This window comes from Pan troglodytes, chromosome 11, assembly GCF_028858775.2.
Source record: "Pan troglodytes isolate AG18354 chromosome 11, NHGRI_mPanTro3-v2.0_pri, whole genome shotgun sequence".
Taxonomy (NCBI): domain Eukaryota; kingdom Metazoa; phylum Chordata; class Mammalia; order Primates; family Hominidae; genus Pan; species Pan troglodytes.
This window is the reverse complement of record NC_072409.2, coordinates 44,147,466-44,172,421: the sequence shown is the minus strand read 5'-3', so window position 1 is coordinate 44,172,421 and position 24,956 is coordinate 44,147,466. Positions and strand designations below refer to the sequence as shown.

The 24,956-nt window shown below is 41.8% G+C and overlaps 1 protein-coding gene and 1 pseudogene across 10 annotated transcripts in view; one reads left to right on the top strand and one right to left on the bottom strand.

Annotated features, from left to right (window-relative positions):
* The window catches only part of ZNF169 (zinc finger protein 169), a 39,759-nt gene extending 15,068 nt beyond the window's left edge, over positions 1 to 24,691 (top strand). For 3 of the 10 annotated variants that reach the window (XM_054658287.1, XM_054658288.1, XM_520703.7), the window contains 3 exons: positions 13,096 to 13,222; positions 13,726 to 13,821; positions 20,559 to 24,691. In XM_054658287.1, the coding sequence (XP_054514262.1) occupies positions 13,096 to 13,222; positions 13,726 to 13,821; positions 20,559 to 22,114 (1,779 nt within the window). In that variant the 3' untranslated portion in view covers positions 22,115 to 24,691. Of the gene's footprint in view, positions 1 to 7,496; positions 7,579 to 13,095; positions 13,223 to 13,725; positions 13,822 to 20,555 lie in introns of all 10 variants that reach the window. The other 7 variants (XM_054658285.1, XM_054658286.1, XM_009456928.4 and 4 more) reach the window with 3 other exon arrangements.
* On the bottom strand, positions 8,458 to 8,925 carry LOC104007941 (voltage-dependent anion-selective channel protein 1-like; annotated as a pseudogene).
* Positions 24,692 to 24,956: the final 265 nt, after the last annotated feature.

Genomic DNA, 24,956 nt, shown 5'->3' with positions numbered 1-24,956 from the left:
GAGAATCACTTGAACCCAGGAGGCTGAGGTTGCGGTGAGCCGAGATTGCTCCACTGCACTCCAGCCTGGGCGATAGAGTGAGACTCCGTCTCAAAAAAAAAAAAGTATAAGAAGGCTCTCAAAAGAGAAATTGTCTGATTTGCCCCTGAAGGGTTTGGCAAGCTGAAGAGTTAGGGGAAGAGACTGCTGTGAAAATGGCGCAGGACAGTGGCGCGTGCCTGTAATCCCAGATACTGGGGAGGCTGAGGCAAGAGAATCGCTTGAGCCCAGGAGGCGGAGGTTGCAGTGAGCCGAGATTGCGCCATTGCACTCCAGCCTGGGTGACTGAGCAAGACTCCGTCTCAAATAAAAAAAAAAGGAAAGAAAATGGGGCAGGAATCCTATCCCTTCTCAGAGATGAGGTGACTGGCAGGCTATCCCTCACCGTGTGGGAAGCTTTCAACAGCCAGTGGTCTTTAGCCACGTTAGTTTTCTGTGTATAGGTGAGGGCTCTAACCTGCTATTTCTGTGTGGTGCATGGATAGATTTAGTTTTGCAGGCCCATACTTTATAAAGTGAGTTTTCTGTACTTAAAAATTAGAAGATTATGCTTAAAGGTCCAGATTGCCTACTTCTCTGAAAATAGCATGTGAACTTGATGTAGCTGAATGGAATTAACACTTACTGACAACATAAATAGCTGCCAGGCAAGGCATTTTTGTATTGATTTTATCAATTACACAAAATATTTATTGTCATTTTTGCTAATTCAGTTTTGCTTTGTGATATAAATATGTCAAGTGTAGAATGAGAGATTTGTATGTAATCATATTCTGGGGCTCATGGTGGATATTTGCATATTTCTGAATAAATTAAAAATGGTTTTGATCTTATGAGAACGTCACTGAGAGCTGTGAGTCCCTTATTTGTTACACCTTTGAGAGAAATCTGTAACATCTTTGAGAGAAAATGTATATGTAGCACAGGCAGTTCAGGATTTTTTTCCAAGGTTAGCAGGAGACTTTTTTCTTCCGTATGTTGCACTTTACTATGTATGTTAACAGAGAAGCATTCTTGCAAAACATGGAATATTGGCTTATGTTTTCTGTCCTTACTCTTCCACTTCCTGTGGAATCTTTAGCAGGCCCTAAACCTTATTCTGTCTGTGACCAACTTCTCTCAATATACATTTTTGTTTGTTTGTTTTAGCCATTTCTTTGTGTTAGAAACAAAATGCTTGTTCCTCAGTGCTACAAAGAATCAGCACTCAAACATAAATTTTCTCAGCAAGGCAATTTTTACTTCTATAGAATTGTGCAACTCGCGAATGGAGTAATGGTGAGAGCACACCTGGGCAAGGGAGGGGAAGGGGTTCTTATTCCTGACGCAGGTAGCCTCACTGCTGTGTCATTCCCCTGTTGGCTAGGGTTGGACCGCACAGTCTAAGCTAATTCCGGTTGGCTATTTTAAAGAGAGCAGGGGTACCAGCCAGAGTGGTGGGGTGGGTAGTTTCACGGAAGGACGGTTACTCAGGATGATTCAGGCCAGAGCAGGTGACCAGGGGTGACTCAGGTCAAAGCAGGTGACAAGGGGAACAGATGTGAACTACTGATTAGAACTGGCGGGAAAGTTGTTTACTGAAACTAGAGGCAAGGGGGCGAAGAGAACCAGGAAGTTAAACTTTAAAATGGAGAATCAAAGAATAAGAGAGCTGAACATACTGACATACTGATTCTTTGAAGAGAAACTTGGAGTTCACTATATCTAACATCTGTGAAAAATTGATGAAAAGATATAAGCATCTAAGAGGCTTAGCATTTTAAGACAAAGCTTCCATATCTAGAATAGCGTCTCTTAGTCAAAAACTACTTGTTGCATAAAGGGAAAGAGGTTGGTTTGTTATGATGCATGTTATTTGAAGCATTGAAATTGTGTATTTTATTATTTTTAAAATTGCATTTCCTGGTACTTTGTTATGCATCAGATCTGAATTATGTAGAAAAACCTGACCTATATGCAACATGACATTTAGGCATTTTTCCTAAGGGCTTTTGCCTGAGAGGAGAATTGTAACATGCATTATAGTTGTAACATAGAAAGGGAGCTGGTAAGCACAATATGTTAGCTAATAAGAAACTAGTTAGCACCCTGTGAACCCAGAAAACCTGAGACAGGTCTCAGTTAATTTAGAAAGTTTATTTTGCAAGGTTGAGGATTGTCAACGAAAAGAGTCTAACTCTGTAAAATATTTTTGAGTTTTATTCTGAGCCAAATATGAGTGACCATGGCCCATGACACAGCTCTCTGGAGGTCGTGAGAACATGTGCCCAACGTGGTCAGTGTACAGCTTAGTTTTATATATTTTGGGGAGGCATGAGACGTCAATCAAATACACTTAAGAAATACATTGGTTTGGTTCAGAAAGGCGGGACAACTCAAAGCAGGGGCTCCAAGGCTATAGGTAAATTTAAACATTTTCTGGTTGACAGTTGGTTGAGTTTGTCTGAAGACCTGGAATCAATAGAAAGAAGAGTTCAGGTTAAGATAAAGGATTGTGGAGACCAAGTTTTATTGTGCAGAAGAAGCTCTCAGATAGCAGACTTCAGAGAGAAAGCAGGTTGTAAAATGTTTCTTATGGGACCTAAAAGGGTGCCTGGCTCTTAGTTGATGATCTCCTGGATCTGGGAAGGAAGGAAGGAAAACAAAGGGGAAGGGGATTCTCTATAGAATGTGGATTTTTCCCACAAGAGACTTTGCAGAGCAATTTTAAGGTATGGCAAGGAAATATATTTTGAGGTTAAATATTTTGATTTTCTTCCTTGTCTCATAATGTTATGCCAGAGTCAGATTGGAAAGTAAGCCACGATATATAGGGTTAAATAAAACCCATCTGATGAGAATTTATGGTTTGTAGGGCATGACTTCCCAGACCCCTTAGATAGGAATTTGGGCAAGATAAAAAAAATCAGAGCTTAGTCCTCAGGATGTGCCCATGGCAGCCTCAGGAAGTCCTGACAACATGTGCCCGAGGCAGTTGGGATACATCTTAGTTTTATACATTTTAGGGAGACATGTGATGTCAATCAATGTATGTAAGCAGTATATTGGTTCGGTCTGGAAAGGCGGAACAACTTGAAGCAAGGGGGGGATGACTTGAACAAGAGGGGTTCCAGGTTACAGATAGGTGAGAGGGACAGTTACATTCTTTTGAGTTTCTGATTAGCCTCTCCAAAGGAGGCAATCAGATATGCATCTATGTCAGTGAGCAGAGAGGTGACTTTGAATAGAATGGGAGGCAGGTTGGCCCTAAGCAGTTCCCAGCTTGACTTTTCCCTTTAGCTTAGTGATTTGGGCGCCCCAAGATTTATTTTCCTTTCATAACCCCTTCACTGAATCTTAAAATTTTTAAAAATGTTTGTTGTGTGCAGGAGACTTTGTTGGTTTGGGAATAATGATACCTACAGCATAGCATCAATTTGTGTAAGATTCCTGGTTTATTTAGGGGTTCACTCCTCATTGGAATTAAAACTTTAAAAAATTTTTTTGGTTGAGATATAATTCACATACCATACAATCCAACATTTAAAATGTACTATTCAGAAGATTTTATTATATTAACAAAATTGAGTGACCTTCACCATCATGTTTTCATCACTGCTAAAAGAAACCTCATACCCATTAGGAGTTATTCCCCATTCGACCCTCTCCCAGCCCCTGGCAACCACTGATCTGCGTTTTTGTCCTATGGATTTACCTCTTCTGGATATTTTATATACATGAGATCATATAATTTAACAAAAACGAAACATGTATCAGAAAAAATTACAGAGTAGGGGCTGGGTGTGTTGGCTCATGCCTGTAATCCCAGCACTTTGGGAGGCTGAGGCGGGTGGATCATGAGGTCAGGAGATCGAGACCATCCTGGCTAACACGGTGAAACTCCATCTCTACTAAAAATACAAAAATTAGCTGGGCATGTGGCATGCGCCTGTAGTCCCAGCTACTCGGAAGGCTGAGGCAGGAGAATTGCTTGAATCTGGGAGGCGGAGGTTGCAATGAGCCGAGATCACGCCACTGTACTCCAGCCTGGGCGACAAAGCAAGACTCCATCTCTAAATAAATAAATAAATAAATAAATAAATAAATAAATAGTAGGGAAATCCAGGCTTCTGTCCTTCCCCAAAAGCAACTAATGAGCTGGCAAAAACTGTCAGAATCAACTTTCGTAAAATTCTGGCATCTTGTCAAAACTGGAAGACTTGGTGAAGAAATAAGCTGCTGCTTAGTGGTGAGAGAGTACTATAGCATTTCAGACTGCCTGGCTACCATTGTTGCCTGCCTCCCACCTGTCCATGAGGAAGCCCAGGCACAAAGACTTTAAGTCAACTTTCTTAATAAGCACAAAGAACCAAGGAAACCATGGACGTGGAACTAAAGGAAATGAAGTCAACAATTTTCAACAGAGAATATCAGTATAGAAAACTTATTTTTAAAAGTGTAATATGAGGCTGGGTGCGGTGGCTCACACCGGTAATCCCAGCACTTTGGAAGGCTGAGACTCGTGGATCACCTGAGGTCAGGAGTTTGAGACCAGCCTGACCAATAGGCTGAAACCCCATCTCTACTAAAAATAGAAAAAAAATTAGCCGGGCATGGTGGCAGGCACCTGTAATCCCATCTACCTGGGAGGCTGAGGCAGGAGAATTGCTTGAACCCGGTAGATGGAGGTTGCAGTGAGCCGAGATTGCACCACTGCACTCCAGCCTGGGCAACAGAGCAAGACTCTGTCTCAAAAAAAAAAAAAAAAAAAAAGGACTGTAACTAGTAAGTATATTGAATTAGTAATAAAAATCCTCCCAAGGGTCGGGCGCAGTGGCTCATACCTGTAACCCCAGCACTTTGGGAGGCCAAGGCAGGTGGATCACTTGAGGTAAGGAGTTCAAGACCAGCCTGGCCAACATGGAGGAACCCCATCTCTACTAAAAATACAAAAATTAGCCAGGCGTGGTGGCACGTGCCTGTAATCCCAGCTACTCAGGAGGCCGAGGCAGGAGAATCGCTTGAACCTGGGAAGCTCAGGTTGCAGTGAGATGAGATCGTGCCACTGCACTCCAACCTGGGCAACAGAGTGAGACTCCATCTCAAAAAATAAAAATAAAATAAAATAGTTAGAAGAAACTAGCTTGCACCAGGCAGCAATTTTTTTATAACAGCAGGAATGGACTAAGTCATCCACAGAGAAAATTGTTAGAGCTAATGAATTAACCAAAGTTGCAGGATACAAAGTAAACACACAAAAATCTGTTGTATTTCTGTACATTTGCAATGAACTATCTGAACAGGAAATTTAAAAAAATTATAACAGCATCAAAAAGAATAAAATACTTAGTGATAAATTTAACCAAGGAAGTAAAAGATAAAGAAAACTGCAAAATATTGCTGAAAGAAATTACAGAAGACCTAAATAAATGGAAAGACTTTCCATGCTTGGAATGAATTAGAAGATTTAATATTGTTAAGATGGCAATACTACCCAAAATGATCTATAGATTTAGTTCAATCAAAATTCCAATGGTGTTTTTTTCAGAAATAGACTCATACTGAAATTTATATGGAATCTCATGGTACCCTGAATAGCCAAAACAATCTTGAAAAAGAATACAAAGTTGGAGGACTCACACTGCCTGAGTTTAATACTTACTGCAAAGCTATCATAATCAAAATAGTGTCATACTGGCATAAGGATGGATACATGTAGATCAGTGGAATAGAATTGACAGTCCTGAAAAAAAATCTCACATATATGGTCAATTGATTTTTTCACAAGGGTGGATGTCGAGATCCTTCCATCAGAAAAGGGCAGTGTATACAAATGATACTTGGACAACTGGATATCCACAGCCAAAAGAACACGCTTGAGATAAATGAAAGAATTAGAATGCCTCAGCAAGGAAATAAAAGGTTTTAAGAATAAGTATATGGAAATTTTAGAACTGAAATAAAAAGCTAGGGGATAGACTTACCAGTATATTAGCGGTAACAAAGAAATGAGTGAACTAGAAGATAGAACAGAGAGAAAATGGAGTGGAAAGAAAAATGAATAGAGCCTCAAGAATTGTGGGAGTACAACAAAAGATATAATATTTATGTCTTTGGAGGTTGGAAGGGGAAACAAAGGAGGGAAGGGCTGAAAAAGTACTTCAAGAAATAATGGCCGAAAATGTCCCAAATTTGGCAGGTAACAAACCTACAGATTTTAAAAGCTCACTGAGTAAATTTGAAACATGATGAACCCAATAAGTCTAGGTCAGAATACATTATAAGTACACTTCTGAAGACTAAAGATGAAAAAATCATCCCAAAAGCAGCCAGATAAAAATTATGTTACTTATAGGGGAAAACAATTAGAATGCCAATGGATTTCTCACAGAACTGATAAGAATTGGCCAGGCACGGTAGCTCACGCCTGTAATCCCAGCACTTTGGGAGGCTGAAGTGGGCGGGTCACCTGAGGTCGGGCGTTCGAGACCAGCCTGACCAACATGGAGAACGTCGTCTCTACTAAAAATACAAAAAAATAAAAAAATTAGCTGGATGTGGTGGTGCATGCCTGTAATCCCAGCTGCTCAGGAGGCTGAGGTAGGAGAATCGCTTGAACCCAGGAGGCGGAGGTTGCAGTGAGCCGAGATCACACCATTGCACACCAGCCTGGGCAACAAGAGCGAAACTCCATCTCAAAAAAAAAAGTATAGCTTACTGTGCCTAAAGTGCATAAACAATATGGTTTATGCTGGACACTTGCTTTCTTTATGAGATCTGGGCTTTTAGTATGTGCTAGGCAGAGGATGTCTGTTGACTAGCCCCATTAAGACTTCGGGCACTGAGTTTCTAATAGATTTCTCTGATAGACAACATTTAACGTATCGCAAATTATTACTGAAGAATTACAGAGTCGTGTGACTGTTGAGAAAGAATTCTTGGAATTTTGTGTCTGGTTTCCTCCAGACTTGTCTCTCAAACCATTTCCCTTTACTGATTTTGTTTTGCATCCTTTCACTATAATAATCATAGCCATGTGTATTAACTATATGATGAGGTTTATGAGTCCTTCTAGTGAATCATCATACTTGGGAGTGGTACTGGAGTCTGATGCAGTTTGGCTGTGTGTCCTCACTCAAATCTCAGGTTGAATTTTAATTCTCAATATTGGGGGAGGGTCCTGGTGGGAAGTGATTGGATCAGGGCAGTGGATTTCCCCCATGTTATTTTTGTGATAGTAAGTTCTCACGAGATCTGATGGTTTTTGTTTTTTTTTCTTTTTGAGGTTTCAATATTTTATTCAAGTTTTTTTTAACTGATTTAACTACAGCATTTGAAGGGGAGGAATTAATTCCACACAAAATGCAAGACATTAAATGTACCCATTAAACTGCTAAAAAACAAATTGAGTGGTGAGAATATGACAGAAGTCCAGTTTAGATTCTGAGTGTTGTCATCATGTGATTACAATCATACAGACTCTTCCAAGCTTACAGCTGGAGCTCCTGGAAGCTATTTCATACTCTGGTGCAAGGGCAAAGAAACACAACACAAAAAGGAGTAAGTCCTGAATTATTGGCTTCATCACATCTACCCTCTCCACCCCAAAATGGCAGAAAAGACACAGTGAACCCACCCTGCAGACCTTTTGGCGTAAAAGAGGTGAGGATGAACTGGGGTGGGAACAGGTCATGAAGCTCTGTCTAAAAAAGTCCCTTTCAGGTGAGTTTGTACACACAATCAAGCAATGAGCCTCTCATCAATTAGGGTTAGGAAACCAAAGTTCCATTCTCAGGAAATCACAATTTCATTCATTTACTCAATATGAATTTACAAAGTATCTACATATTATCAGCTTCCACTTACAGCCATTTCTAGATAAAAAGGAAACTTGGCATCTCAGAGGGGCCACCGTGTTCCCTCCAAGTCTACCACTGAAAGAACCTTTTTTGGAATTGGGTTTCTTCTGTACCCCTGAAAGGGTAACATCTTAAAGCTGAATCATCTTTAACTTGGGGGTCTAACATGATATTTAGCAATACTTTCATCCCAGACATACAACACTAAAAGATACACTAAATTCTGAAGGTTGCTATACTGCAAAATTGTTTGTTTGTTTGTTTTGAAATGGAGTCTCGCTCTGTCACCCAGGCTGGAGTGCAGTGGTGCAATCTCTGCTCACTGCAACCTCCACCTCCCAGGTTCAAGTGATTCTCCTGCCTCAGCCCCCGGTTAGCTGGGACTACAGGCGCCCGCCACCACACCTGGCTAATTTTTTGTATTTTTAGTAGAGACAGGGTTTCATTGTGTTAGCCAGGATGGTCTCGATCTCCTGACTTCGTGATCCGCCTGCCTCAGCCTCCCAAAGTGCTGGGATTACAGGCATGAGCCACCGTGCCCGGCCAAAAATAGTTTAAAATTAAACAATACAGTGTTCATTTATGCTTGAAATTCTAGTCCTCAACCAAGCTTGTGGCCACCAGCATTGACGTTCTTGCCATCCAGGAGAGCTGACAGTGTCAGTTTGATACCTGGCTTTAGGGTTTGATTGTATCCTAAACCTCTCAGGCTGGAGTTGTTCATTTTAGCCGAGAAGTAGGCATCAGGGTCGATCTGATACTTGGCTGCTATTCCGAAGCTAGTGTTACTGTTTCCTGCTGTCCAGGCAAGATTGACAGCAGTCTCCAACTTCTTGTTCACCTTCTAGTAAATGGAGCTGCCAAACTCTGTCCCATCATTCACTTTAGTGTGAAGCTGGAATTCATCAATCTTGTAGCTAACTACACTGTTGCTCTAGGTCACTCGGGACTTTGCATTCTCAAAATTCATCTGGTAGCTAGCCAGCCAGCCCTCATAACCCAGCACCAGAGCACCCTGGGTTGAGGGCCCAGCAATGTCAAAATCCATGTCTCAGCCCAGGTTAATGTGCTCCTACTTGTACCCTGTCTTGATTTTAGCATTTTTTCCCCCAGTGTTAGGTGAGAAGGATGAATTGAAGGTCAGCTTCAGTTCACGTGCAAGCTGATCTTCCACAGTAACCTCAGTGCCTGGTGTGTTGTCGGTGTTCTATTTCTCTGTAAATGTCAGGCCATATTCAGTCCATCTGTACTTGGTTTCCAGACTGCCCGTCACTTTGGTGTTCTCAGTGTTGGCTGAGCCTGAGCTTGTAAATTCCAATCCATTCTTCTCTTTTGTTTTCAAATCAAGCTTTATTAAGCCAAATCCATAGCCATTGGTGAAGACATCCCTGGCAGATTTGCCAGGATCTCATATGTGAGTAGCACAGCCATCTTCTCAGAGGTGGCGGCAACAGGCTCAGAGGCAGCTGTGACAGGGGCTCTGGTGCAGAGTCAGGTTTCCCTCATGCTGTTTTTGTGATCGTGAGTTCTCATGAGATCTGATAGTTTAAAAGTATGTAGCACTTCCCTCTTGCTCGCTTTTTCTCCTGCCACAATGTGAAGATTTGCTTGCTTCCCATTCATCCTTCCATCATGATTGTAAGTTTCCCGAGGCCTCCCATCCATGCTTCCTGTACAGCCTGTGGAACTGTGAGTCACTTGAACCTCTTTTTTTCATAAATTACCCAGTCTCAGGTAGTTCTTTATAGCAGGGTCCCCTGAAACAATCAGGAAGAAAAGAAGAACATGGTAAGGAGGACATACAGGGTAAATGTAGGCATTGCTATTCTTCATGAATTTCCTAAACTTGTTGATGGCTGAAGCAAAGATTATCGTATGGTCTGATGTGGATTTGAATGTATATAGAGGAAATGCTTAGGAAAATTATGTTTTTAAACAGAAAGAGTAAGGGGATGTAATGGGAGGTAAGTTCTATACAATTATTCAAACTGGTAAAATGGCCAGGTGTGGTGGCTTATCCTGTAATGCCAGCACTTTGTGAGGCTGAGGCAGGAGGATTGCTGGAGCTCAGGAATTTGAAACCAGCCTGGGCAACATAGTAAGACACCATCTGTTAAAAAAATAAAAAAAATTAGCCAGGTGTGGTGATGCACACCTGTGGTCCCAGCAACTTGGGAGGCTGAGGCGGGAGGATTGCTGTAGACTGGGAGATTGAGGCTATAGTGAACCATGATCATGCTGCTGCACATCAGCCTAGGTGTCAGAGTGAGATCCTGCCTCATAAAAACAACAAAAAAGCAAGCTGGTAAAACGATGACACCAGCAAATTATGATAAGCTATATATATGTAATGTAGCACCTAGAGCAACCACTTAAAAAGCTATACAATGGCCGGCCATGGTGGCTCACGCCTGTAATCTCAGCACTTTGGGAGGCCGAGGCAGGTGGATCACCTGTGGTCAGGAGTTCAAGACCAGCCTGGCCAACATGACGAAACCCCGTCTCTACTAAAAATACAAAAATTAGCTGGGCTTGGTGGCAGGAGCCTGCAATCCTGGCTACTCAAGACGCTGAGGCAGGAGGATCACTTGCATTTGGGAGGCAGAGAATGCAGTGAGCTGAGATCGTGCCATTGCACTCCAGCCTGGGCGACAGAATGAGACTCTGTCTCAAAAAAAAAAGCTATACAGTGAAATACACTAAGAAACACTGTAGGCAAATCAAGACAGAATTATAAAAAAGTTTGAGTAACCCATGAGAAATTTGTAAAGAAAACAAAGAGGCAAAAAGCCCAGAGAACAAACAGAAATAAAACTTAAATGGCAGACATTCCAACCAATAAGAACAGAATGCATATTCTTTTCATGTGCCTTTAGAAACACAGATGAAGATAGACATATCCTGGGCCATAAACCAACATAAAGCAAAAATTTCTTTAGTTAAAAATATTTTTTCTAATTTAAGTCATGTAATGTTGGTCATATCGATAGGCTAAAGAAGAAAAATCATGATTTTATCAGTTAATGCAATAAGACTTTAGCAGAATTCAACAACCATTTGTAAACAAAACAAACTCTCAGTACAATAGGAACAGAGGAGAATCTTCTAAAAATCTGCAGCTAACATTCTTTTTAAAATTTTGGTAATACATAACACAAAATTGACTATATATTTTTACAATTCAGTGGCATTAAGTACATTCACATTGTTATACAACCATCACCACTTTCCAGAATTTTTTCATTATCCCAAATAGAAATTGTGTATCCATTAAACAATAACTCCCCATCCCCACTCCCCCCAGCCCCTGGTAACCTCTGTTTTACTTTGTCTGTATGAATTTGCCTATTCTAGGTACCTTACATAAGTGGAATCATATATTTGTCCTTTTGTGACTGGCTTATGTCACTTGGCATATTTTCAAGGCTTATCTCTTAAAAACATCCATCAGAAAAGGTCCCTCCTTTTTAAGGCTGAAAAATACTCCATTGTATGTGTATACCACATTTTCTTTATTCATTCATTTTTATTCATTCACATTTTCTTTATTTATTCAGTTGATAAACATTCAAGTTGTTTCCAGCTGTTGTGAACAGTACTGCTATGAACATTGGTGTACAAGTATCTGTTTGAGTCCCTACTTTCAATTTTTGGGGGTATATTCCTAGGAGTGGAATTGTTGGATCAGATGCTAATTATATGTTTAATTTTTTGAGGAACTGCCAAACTGTTTTTCATAGAAACTGTATTGTTTTACATTCCCATCGGCAATGTGCAAGTTTCCAATTTCTCCATACCCCACAAAAATATGTTTTTCTTTTTTCTGGTAGTAGTTATCCTGTTTGTGGAACAGTATTTTTTATTTAATTTATTTTTAATTAAAAAAATTTTTAAACATCTACTCTGATTCTGGTCTATGGAACAGTATTCTTTTTTTTTTTTTTTTTTTGAGATGGAGTTTTTTGCTCTGTTGCCCAGGCTGGAGTGTAGTGGTGTAATCTCGGCTCACTGCAACCTCCACCTCCCAGCTTCAAGCAATTCTCTGCCTCAGCCTCCCAAGTAGCTGGGACTACAGATGCTCGCCACCACGCCCAGCTAATTTTTGTATTTTTGGTAGAGATGGTGTTTTACCATCTTGGCCAGGCTGGTCTTGAACTCCTGACCTCATGATCCACCCGCCTTGTCCTCTCAAAGTGCTGGGATTACAGATGTGAGCTACTGCATCTGGCCAGAACAGTATTCTTAATGGTGAAAGATTAAATGCATTCCTTCCACCATTGGGAACAAACCAAGGTTATATCTGTTCTTACCACTCTCATTCAACATAGCGCTGGAAGTTCTAACCACAGCAATAAGGCAAGAAAAGGAAATAAAAGACATACAGATCATTAACAAAGAAATGAAACTGTTCCTATTTGCAGAGGACATGATTGTCTATGTAGAAAATCTCAAGGAACGAAGGGAAAAAAAGCTTTTAAAGCTAAGTAAAGTTTAGTCAGGTTGCCGTATAGAAGATAAAACAGACAAACAATTGTATCATATGTCATAGCATGAACATATGGTCACTGAAGTTAAAATACAGTACCATTAAAATTACTTAAAAAAAGAAGAAAGCTGAAGAAATTCTCAGGTGTAAATCTAACAAAATGTGTAGGGTCTGTTTGCAGAAAATCACAAAATGTTGATGAAAGAAATCATAGACTGTCTAAACAAATGGAGAGACATACTGTGTTTATGGATTTGAAGACCCAATATAGTAAAGATGTAAGTTCTCACCAAATTGATATACAGGTTTAATGGGAATCCTGTCAAAATTTCAGCAAAGGCTTTTAGAGATATAGACAAGATTATTCTAAAATTTGCATAGAAAGGCACAGGCACAGGCTATTTTAGAATAGCTAAATCAACTTTTAACATGAAGAATAAAGTGAGAGGAATTGGTTTACCTGATTTCCAGTCCTGCTATGTAGCTGCGATAATCAAACTTGTGTGTTTGATCAGTACAACAGAGAGTCCAGAAATAGAACCAGCATCAATGTATGGAGGGGATTAATAGTCTTGAATATATGGAACCAGGTTTCAGGTTAAAAGCAGGATCCGTAAATCTCACTTGGGTGCTCTAGGACTGCTTCTTTCTGCCTTGACTATAGTTAGTGGCTTAAGTTGGTTAGTGGGCATGGCTGGCTGTTGAGTGAGCAGGGATGTGTTTGTGTTACAGGCATTGATGGCCTTCTGGGATGTGGCTGTGGCCTTCACCCAGAAGGAGTGGAAGCTATTGAGTTCTGCTCAGAGGACCCTGTACAGGGAGGTGATGCTGGAGAACTACAGCCATCTGGTCTCCCTGGGTAAGGCTGGCCTGTTTAAGGTTTCAGATTCTGCTTGTGGGTATTTTAAGCTCTTACATAGCAAGCTGCCATGCTTCTGACTCAGAAAAACAGTTTTTTCCCCTATTCCCCCAGAGAATGCCTGGCTTTCATAGTGCAGTTTTGTGTGTGTGTGTGTGTGTGTGCGCGCGCGCGTGCACATGCTGTGAGCGTGTGGTGTGTCTGACACTGCATTTTTCAGGCCTGTTTACCCTGGCTGGGCTCCTCCTCTAAGGTTATCTTCCTTCAAAAGGAGGAATATTTTTATTGACTCAAGCACAGGGTAGAATCAACATATTGCCTTTAGGTCTAGGATCCCCTCCCTGTATGCATCCTTTCTTAGCATTCAGACATAGTTTACTCCACCCCTGCCCCTCCCTACCACCTTCTGGGTTTATTGCATTCCTGGGTTGGCTCTGAGTTCTGAGATAGCCTCTTAAGCCACTAACTCAAGATCACCTTGGTTTTTTTTTTCCTGTGAGTAGGAATTGCATTTTCCAAACCAAAACTCATCGAACAGCTGGAGCAAGGCGACGAACCTTGGAGAGAGGAGAACGAACATCTTCTGGACCTTTGTCCAGGTGAGTGGGAAGCCCTGGGCAAGCGAGGGTGCAGGGCAGTGAGGAGCTCAGCAGGTAAGGAAGGAGGGTCTATCTTTGAGGTGCTAGGAGGAAGTTCTTCTTCAGGCCTCCTAGGCCACTGGTAAAGGCTGCATGGCACTGCCTGCCTTCCACACTGTGTGCCTCCCCCCAGGACAGGGCACCCCTGGCATTCCATCTCCTTCCTCCATCAGGGAGCCTCAATCCTCACTTGGCTTCCTTTCTCGAGCACATTCAGGATTTCTCCATTCTTGGGCTCATGTGGTTGGCATGATCTTCAAAACAGTACCTGTCCTTTGAGACTAAGTCCCTGCCCCTGGTTTTGTTTTTTTGTTTTGTTTGTTTGTTTTTTTTGAGACAGAGTCTCGTTCTGTCACCCAGGCTGGAGTGCAATGGCATGATCTCGGCTAACTGCAACCTCTGCCTCCTGTGTTCAAATGATTTCTCCTGCCTCACCCTCCTGAGTAGCTGGGACTACAGGTGCCAGCCATCATGCACAGCTAAATTTTTTTGTATTTTTAGTAGAGATGGGGTTTCACCGTATTGGTCAGGCTGGTCTTGAATTCCTGAGCTCAGGCAATCCATCTGCCTTGGCCTCCCAAAGTGTTGGGATTACAGGCGTGAGCCACCACGCCCAGCCAGTTTCTATTCTTAACCTGGTAGCTTTTTTGTGCGTCATTTCTATCCTGTAAATTCTCATAACTTTGTTTCTTTTATCATAGATTATTTAAGATTACAGCAAGGTGTGAAAAACTGTACAATGAGTAGGGTTGGGGCAGCCCTATACCCTAAGAGATAGCATGTTATAAAACCAGGTAATAGCCCCATACTTTTCCTGATTGTGTCCCGTTCCTCCGCCTGTTTTCTGAGTTAGCATTCCATGACTGTCTTTATCCTTTTATTCCATCTGATGGGTTCTTCACTCATATAGGGTGTTGTTTTGCATGTCTGTAAACTTCTCTGCACATAATGTTATTAAGTTGTTTCCAACTTTTTGGCTATGAAATAATCTTGCTCTGTATTCTTGTATGCCTCCTTGGGAACACGTCCAAGAGTTTCTCTTAAGATATATACCGGCCAGGTGCAGTGGCTCACACCTGTAATCCCAGCACTCTGGGAGGCCGAGGCAGGTGGGTCACGAGGTCAGGAATTCGAGACCATTCTGGCCAACATGGTGAAACCCCGTCTCTACTAAAAATAGAAAAATTAGCTGGGTGTGGTGGCACATGCCTATAATCTTAGCTACTTGGGAGGCTGAGGCAGGAGAATTGCTTGAATCCGGGAGGTGGACGTTGCAGTGAACGGAGATTGCGCCACTGCACTCCAGCCTAGAGGTGACAGAGCGAGACTCCATCTCACAAAGAAAAAAAAAAAAGATATATACTTAGGTGTGTAGTAGCTGGTTCACAGACATGCATAGCCTCAACTTATATAAGTTATGCCAACTTGTGTTCTGAAGTGGGCATGGCAGCTTATGCTCCCAGCAGGAGTCTATGAGAATTCTTGTTGTACATCCTCACCAACATTTGGGATTGTGAGATCTCATGTTTTATCCATCTATTCAGCTGGAAGTGAAATCTCAGAGGGGTTTTTAAGTTGCTTACTAGTGAGCATGAACATCTTTTCATATGTTGCTTGGCCCTTCCTGTTTCCCCATCTGTGATTTGACCATTCAAGGTGTTTGCCTACTTTTCAATGGGTCTATTCTTTTTGTTATTGATTTGTAGAAATCCCATATAAATTATGGAAACATTTAGGTCTTTAATTGGAATTAATTTTATATGAATGCTGGGAGATAGAAATAAATTTTTGCCTGCTTTATCTTCTTACTTGTTTATTTTCATGGTTTCCTGGCATTTTATTTTTGTTTTATTTTTTGCTTTTAAATATAACTATATAGCTGGTATTACACTATGTAGCAACTGAGTGCTTTTGTCTTTTTAAAAGCATTTCATTATATAAAAATGGGGTGGGCACAGTGGCTCACGCCTGTAATGCCGGACTTTGGGAGGCTGAGGTGGGTGGATCACTTGAGGCCAGGAGTTTGAGACCAGCCTGGCCAACATGGCGAAATCCCGTCTCTACTAAAAATACACAAATTAGCCGAGCCTGGTGGTACATGCCTGAAATACCAGCTACTCGGATGGCTGAGGAGTGAGAATCGCTTGAACCTGGGAGGCGAAGGTTGCAATGAACTGAGATCACACCACTGTACTCCAGCCTGAGCTACAGAGTGAGACTCTGTCTCAAAAAAAAAATAAAGTAAAATAATGATTAAAATGTGCTTAAGATACAGCAATTAAGGTATAAGATATGTTTTTAAGGTATAATCTACACTTATATAGGTGTGAAATTTGGTTAGTTTTGGCATATGTATACATGCATGAAACCACTGCCACAGCTAAAGTAACAAGCATGTCTGTCATCCTTGAAAATTTTCTTTCGCCTTACTGTAATCCTACCTCCCACTCCTTCCTGTCCTCCCCTGTACCTGGGCAACCACTGATCAGCTTTCTATAATTAGAGATTTGTCTGCATTTTCTAGAATTTGTATAACTGGATTATACAGGATACAATTGGATTCTTCACTCAGCATAAGTATTTTGAATTTTATCTATAATGTGTGTATCAATAGTTTATTAATTGTTATTGCTGAGTATTCCTTTATATGTCTAGGTCACATTTTAATACTGACCTATTAAAAGGTATTTGGGTTTTCATTTTTGACAAATATAAATAAAGCTGTTTTAAGCATGCAAGTTTTTGTGTGAATATAATGCTTTCATTTATGTTGAGTAAATACCTGGGACTGGAATGGCTGGGTTGTATGATGATGGATACAATATATATTCAACTTTTGAAGAAACTCACAAACTGCTTTCCAAAGTGGCTGCACCATTTCACATTCCCACAGCAGTGTATGAGAGCTCCAGGTGTTCCATATTTGTCAAAACTTGGCTTGGTTATTAATTTCAGACATTCTTATAGCTGTGTAGTGAGTGGCATCTTACTGTGGTTTTAACATTTTCTTAATGACTGATGATGTTGAGTATCTTCATGCGCTTATTTGCTATCTTATATCTTCTTTAGTGAAGTATGTTTTCACATCTTTTGCCAATTTAAAAATGTGGTTTCTTATTTTTATATTACTGAGTTTGAGAGTTCTTCACATATTCTCTGTAGAAGTCCATTATCAGATATATGATTTACAAACATTTTTTCTGTGGTTTACTTTCTATAATCTTAATAGTGCCTTTCAAAGAGAAATTTTTAATTTGGATGAAGTCCGGTTTTCAATCTTTTCTCTTATGAATTGCAGTTTTGGTAGTGTATTTAAGAAATTTTAGTCTAAAGTAAGGTCAAAAAGATTCTCATTTTTTTCTTTTAGTAATTTTACAATTTTTAATTACATTTAGGTCTATAAGCCTATTTTGAGTAAATACACTTGATAAAAGATCTGAATTTATGTACTTTTTTAGGGGAGGAAGGGCATACAAATATCCAATTTTTCCAGCACCATTTATTGAAAACGCTACCCTTTTTTAACTGAATTTCCTATGTATCTTTGTGGAAGATCAGTTGACCGTATGTGATAGGTCTATACCTGGACTCTATATTTTTTCTACTCCTCTGTTAGTGTCTCTATGCCAATACCACAGTTTTGATTACTGTAGCTTTATTAGGTCTTGAACTCACTGTAAATCCTCCATCTTCTTTGGGAAGCTGAGGCAGGCGGATCACAAGGTCAGGAGTTCGAGACTAGTCTGGCCAACATAGTGAAACCCCATCTCTACGAAAAATACAAAAAAAACTAGCCAAGTGTGGTGGTGCGCACCTGTAATCACAGCTATTCGGGAGGCTGAGGCAGGAGAATCGCGTGAACTCGTGAGGCGGAGGTTGCAGTGAGCCGAGATCACACTATTGCACTCCAGCCCAGGCAACAGTGAGACTCTATCTCAAAATAAAATAAAATAAAATAAAAAATCCTCCATCTTTGCTTTTTTTTTGCAAGTTCCTTTCGTTATTCTTTGTTTTTTCATATGAATTTTAGAATCAGCTTGTCAGTTTTTAACAAAAATGCCTGCTGAGATTTTGATTGGGATCGAGTTGAATCTGTATCAATTTGTGGAGAACTTACACATAAATAATACTGTGTCTTACAGTACATGAACACAGTATAGCTCTCCATTTACATAAGACTTCTTTCATTTTTGTCGGCATTGTTTTGTCATTTCTGGTATACAGGCCTTACATATCTCTTGTCAGATTTGCCCCTAAGTATTTCATATTTTGATGCTATTTTTAAGTGTCAATTTTCAGTTGTTTATTGATGGTATTTAGAAATAAAATGGATTTGTGTATGGTGATTTTGTATGCTGTAATCTTGCAAAACTCACATCTTTTTCCACTGGAATATTTTAATATGAAGGACCTTCTCTGTATTCCAGATGGAATGTGAATGGCAATCCCTAAAGCTGCTGAAGTTCCCTCTTGCAGATATGATCTTACTGACTCTAATCAATGATACAAAGAGTTTTTCTTAGGAATAGTATGGTCAAAAATAAGAAATACGTATTTTGTGATTAAAAATAGTTAACAAATAGAATAACATATAAATCAGTATTGTATTTATAATCGTCTGCCTTGAACCAAGGGTCTTCTGTTAAGTAGTTTAATTCCATTAAATTGTTCACTTCTGTTCTGATAGGGCACTTGAAACCCTGATTCAGTTTCTTGCTATGGGTTGCTACTTGCCAGGTGCATTTCTGATCAATGCTCTTAAAAATTTGTTCCATGGGCTGGGCGCGGTGGCTCACACCTGTAATCCCAGCACTTTGGGAGGCCAAGGCAGGCAAATCACTTGAGGTCAGGAGTTTGAGACCAGCCTGGCCAACATGGTGAGACCCTGTCACTACTAAAAATACAAAAAATTAGCCAGGCGTGGTAGGTGCGCCTGTAATCCCAGCTACTCAGGAGGCTGAGGTGGGAGAATTGCTTGAACCCAGGAGGTGGAGGTTGCAGTGGGCTGAGATAGTGCCACTGCACTCCAGCCTAGGCAACAGTGCGAGACTCCTTTAAAAAAAAAAAAAAAAATTTTGTTCAAGGAGACTCAATTTCTAATCTGAGTTAAAAAGCAGGAGTCTTTAAACAAAAGTAAGATTAAAAAAGATAAACTAGCCATGAATAAGAAAATGCCTTATTTTTCTCTTACCGAATACTTTGCTTATTCACTACAGCAAACAATTTCAGAGATGATGAAAGCAGACTTCTCTATTGAGGGTTGTCCCATAATGACTCATAAGAACTTAGTCCTGCCGAGCGCAGTGGCTCATGCCTATAACCCCAGCACTTTGGGAGGCTGAGGCAGGCGGATCACCTAAGGTCAGGAGTTCGAGACCAGCCTGGCCAACATGGTGAAACCCCGTCTCTCACCTAAGGTCAGGAGTTCAAGACCAGCCTGGCCAACATGGTGAAACCCGATCTCTACTAAAAATACAAAACTTAGCGGGGCATTGGTGGTGCACGCCTGTAATCCCAGCTGCTCAGGAGGCTGAGACAGGAGAATTGCTTGAACTAGAGGTTGCAGTCAGCCAAGATCGCGCCACTGCACTCCAGCCTGGGCAACAGAGCGAGACTCTGTCTCAAAAAAAAAAAAGAACTTAGTCCATAATTACCTAGGAGTTACGGTATCAACTTATGGAAGCTGAAAGCACTGCCAATTTCCAGAGCCTTTAATTTATACCATCATGGGAATTAGTATTATCTCCAATTGGCAGCCTATTTAAACCTAGAAACAAAATTTTTTGAAAAAGTCAATTTGTATAGTTTTAACAGTTTTTGTGCATGGATAAGAATATGCTTAAGCTGAAATATGTATAATCCCTGAAACATCTTTATGCTAATAAGAAGTCATCTATTATTAACTTCAAACGCTGAGCTTCTCCTTAATTCACCAGATTTTTTTAAAATCCTGGATTATTGAGCAAAACAGTGTACGTAGTGTTGTGCAATGCTATTCGGGGAATATACTTGGCTGCAGTCTTCCCAGAGGCTAGAGGACAGCACCTTCATTTGCCAGGAGGGCAGCATCAGGGATTCCTCTTCTTCAAGAGGACTTAAGGGTGTCCATACAGTTCAGGAGACAACTCACATCAGGCTGATATGGAAGCTTCCTGGCCTAAAGCCTATTCCACACGGGAACCAGGATCTCTTGCTACAGCTTATCTGATTCGTGGGTGCCCCTTACTTGAGTCACCACAGTCAAGGAAGCCCAAAGCATGGCTCCCCTTCAGATGCTAAGATCTTATTTATAGCACCTTCAAGGTCATAATCAGTCTGTTTCTTACTGCAGCTCACACACCAAGTTCTTGGCTCTTGCATAAACAGCAGGCCAAACAAATGTTTCTCAGGCAAGGTTTAATAGGCTTGAGCTGGAGCAAAAGCAAGGGAGCGGCGCCCAAGAAAGGAAGATAAATGTGTAACTCTACTTGCAGCAATTTATAGAGCTGAAGCTGCCTGTGATGCTTTTTTGAACCTTTTAGTTTAGCTGATAGGACTAGTTTGTAGTGTGGGTTTTCTGTGCTGCAATAGAGCATGTAATGTGCCCTTGTGGGTTGGAAGGTAGGTCTTTGTTGTGAACATCTGAAGAAAACTGCTGGGCAGGTATTACAATCCATGGTCACCTGTGGTGATTCTGACCAAGACTTTCTCTCTAGCAGAGCCTAGAACAGAATTCCAGCCAAGTTTTCTCCACCTGGTGGCCTTTTCTAGCTCGCAGCTCCTCAGACAATATGCGCTAAGTGGCCATCCCACACAGATCTTCCCAAGCTCATCTGCAGGAAGTGACTTCCAACTAGAAGCTCCAAGATGCTCTAGTGAAAAAGGAGAAAGTGGAGAGACAGAAGGCCCCGACAGCTCATTAAGAAAGAGGCCAAGCAGAATTTCTAGGACATTCTTCAGCCCACATCAAGGTGACCCAGTAGAATGGGTAGAAGGGAACAGAGAAGGAGGAACAGACCTTCGCCTGGCCCAAAGGATGAGTCTTCGGGGGTCAGACACAATGTTGAAGGGAGTAGACACTTCAGAATCTGGAGCAGTCATACGTGGAAACTATAGACTGGGACTTAGCAAAAAGTCAAGCCTGTTCAGCCACCAGAAGCATCATGTGTGCCCTGAATGCGGGAGAGGCTTTTGCCAGAGATCAGACCTTATCAAGCACCAGAGGACACACACCGGGGAGAAGCCATACCTGTGTCCTGAGTGTGGGCGTCGGTTTAGCCAGAAGGCCTCCCTCTCCATACACCAGAGGAAGCACTCGGGGGAGAAGCCGTATGTGTGCAGGGAATGTGGGCGACACTTCAGGTATACATCCTCTCTCACTAATCACAAGAGGATTCACTCTGGGGAGAGGCCCTTTGTATGTCAGGAGTGTGGGCGAGGCTTTCGCCAGAAGATAGCCCTCATTCTACACCAGAGGACGCACTTGGAGGAGAAGCCCTTCGTGTGTCCTCAGTGTGGGAGAGGCTTTTGCCAGAAGGCATCACTCCTCCAGCACCAGAGCTCACACACAGGGGAGAGGCCCTTCCTGTGCCTTGAGTGTGGGCGTGGCTTCAGGCAGCAGTCACTCCTCCTTAGTCACCAGGTCACACACTCAGGAGAGAAGCCTTATGTCTGTGCTGAGTGTGGGCACAGCTTTCGCCAGAAGGTCACTCTCATCAGGCACCAGAGGACACACACAGGGGAGAAGCCTTACCTGTGCCCCCAGTGTGGGCGGGGTTTTAGCCAGAAGGTCACCCTCATTGGACACCAGAGGACACACACAGGGGAGAAGCCCTACCTGTGCCCTGATTGTGGGCGTGGCTTTGGTCAGAAGGTCACCCTCATCAGACACCAGAGGACACACACAGGGGAGAAGCCTTATCTGTGCCCCAAGTGTGGGCGTGCATTTGGCTTTAAGTCGCTCCTCACCCGACACCAGAGGACACACTCAGAGGAGGAGCTTTATGTAGACAGGGTGTGTGGACAAGGACTTGGCCAGAAGTCACACCTTATCTCTGACCAAAGGACACACTCAGGAGAGAAGCCCTGCATTTGCGATGAATGTGGGCGCGGCTTTGGCTTTAAGTCTGCCCTCATCCGACATCAGCGGACCCATTCTGGGGAGAAGCCCTATGTCTGCAGGGAGTGTGGGCGTGGCTTTAGCCAGAAGTCTCACTTGCATAGACACAGGAGGACCAAGTCTGGTCATCAGCTCCTACCCAAAGAGGTCTTCTGACCTTTCCTTTCCCCGTGAGTGTGAAGCTGGCAGAAATCACTAGTAAATGCTTCAGTTTCCTGAAATGGAATGGGAAAAAAAAAATGTTGCTTTCTTTCATCGATCATGAGATAGTTGATTTTTGGTTTACTTTCTATATTCACAATTTGTCTTGGCTTGCTAGGGGTTCCATAACAAAGTACCCCAGGCTGGGTGATTTTGACAATGGAAATATATTTTCATATGGAGGCTGGAAGTCCCAGATGAACGTATTGGTAGGTTTGGCTGCTGCTAAAGCCTCTCTGTTTGGCTTGCGGATGGCTGCTTTCTGGCCACGTCCTCACGTGGGCTTTTTTCTGTGTGTATGCTTTCCTGGTGTGGCTTCCTCCTCTTCTAGGGACACCAGTCATTTTGGATAGAGCCACAGCCACATGGCCTCATTTAACCTTAATAACCTTCTTAAAGGCCCTATCTCTAGATACAGTCACACTACACGGTTGGGACTTCAACATATGAATTTTTGGGAAACCCAATTTAGTCTATAACATTCCACTACCAAAGTTCAGGTCCCTCAGACATTCAAAATACATTCACATGATCCCAACAGTCCCAAAATTCTTTACCCATTTCAATTTCAACTCTAAATCCAAAATCTCATTTAAATATCATCTAAATCAAGTGTGAATGAGACTTTAGGTACAATTCATCCTTAGGCAAAATTCTCCAGGTGTGATCCTGTGAAACCAGACAGATTATCTGCTTCCACAATATTCTACAATGGTGGGACAAGCAGAGGCTGGACTTCCCCATTCCAAAGGAGAGACATGAGAAAGAAATGAAGCATGATGGATCCCAAGCAAGTCTCAAACCTGGCAAGGCAACTTCCATTAGATTTTAAGTCTCGAGAATAATCCCCTTTGGCTCAGTGCTCTGCCTTCTGGGCCAACTGGATTGGCAGCCCTGCTTTTTAGGCTCACGGGAGCTGCAGTGTCGCTCCCTTGGCCCTTGGCAGCGGCTCCTGGCCCACTGAAATTGAGGAGGAGACACACTTGCCCTCTAGACCTGTACTCTCTGGGCCCATTAGAACCTTTGAGAATCACATTCTTCCCTTTTCTTGATTAACGTACGTTTGCAACTGGATAGCTCTATTGTACCTTCCTGTAGAATCCCAGAAGTCTAACAGCCTGCCTTCATTTTTGTCCTGTCTCTTTCTCTATTCAGTTCAAGCTGGCAGCATTTCTGGTGAGATGGTTAATTGGTTCCATTCAGACCTATACTAATCTCTTTATCACATGGTTGTCCAGCCACACCCTAGTGTTCTTTCAAGAACATACTTTCTCATTTTTTGCAATGCGGACAGGCTGAGAATTTTCCAAATCTTTAAGTACTGGTTCTTTTTTGCTTAACAGTTCCTTCAATTTATCTTTCTCCTCTAATATTTTACTATAAGCAGCAAGGAGAAAACAGACTCCACTTGCATCACTTTGTGTAGAAATATCACCTGAATATTCTGCACTGCCTCACTCACAATTTCTATACTCCACAAAACACTAGAACGCAATTTGGGCAAGTCCTTTGCAAGGATTCCAGTTTCCCATTACCCATTCCTCATTTCTGTCTGAGAACTCACCACAATCACCTTAAAATTTAAAAAAAAAAAAAAAAACCACACATTTTGTAGATACGGGTTTTTGCTGTGTTGCTTAGGCTGGTCTCATACACCTGGCCTCAAATGATCCTCCTGCTTTGCCCTCTCAAAGTGTGAGCCACCACACCCAGCCCAGAACCTTTTAACATCTACATTCCTACCAACAGTGTTTTAAAGGTCATCCAGGCTTTTCCTAACATGTGCCTCAGAACTCTTGTAGCTTCTTTCTACCGAGTACCCAGTTCCAAGCCACTTCCACATTTTAGGTTACAAAGCATCCCAATCACAGTACCAAAATCTATATTAATATGCTAGGGCTAACATAAGAAAACACCAGACTGGGTGCCTTAAGCAATAGAATATTTATCTTCTCACAGTTCAGGAAACTGGAAGTCCTAGAATGAGGTGTTGGCAGGTTTGGTTTCTACTAAGGCCTCTCTCCTTGGCCTGCAGATGGCTGCCTTCCCTCTGTGGTGTCACATAGCTTATTCTTTGTACACACACTTTCCTGCTGTCTCTCGTTAAAAGGACACCAGTGATACTGGATTAGGGCAACACCCTAAAGAACTCGTTTTAACCTTAATTACAACTTTAAATGTCCTGTATGCGAAAACAGTCACACTGGGGATTAGGGATTCAACATATGAATTTGGGTGGGGAGGGACACAATTTAGTCCATAACACTCTGCCTTCTGGACTTCCAAAATTCGTATCTAGCCGTGAGCGCCTGCCATAAGAGTGCTCTCTTGAATTCCTTTCCTTTCTCCATAAGTGTGAAGATGGCAGAAATCAATAACAGATGTTCCACTTTCCTGATATGGAATGGAGGAAAAAGAGTTGCTTTCCTTCATTGATCATGAGATAGTTGGTTTATGCTTTACTTTCTGCACAGTGGTCCTTTGTATTTTATGGTCTTTTGTTTTAATAAACTGCTTCTCTACAAAGCTGCATACCTGGCTATGTACCTCATTCACTGATACTTTGAGGAGAACCCCAAGGCATTCAACCTCTTCGGAGACATGGAGGAATTACTCTGCGTATTTATTCTAGGCTACTGTCCTATGGGACGGGGATAGTACGGTCTTCAACCTCACCTCTTAGAGCCACTGGCCACATGCTCACCTTCCCTGATGCCAGATTGAAGGGCATTTATTCACATCCTTGTCATGTTAGCTATGCCTACGTGCCAGTGATCCAGCCCTTCAGCCACAACCT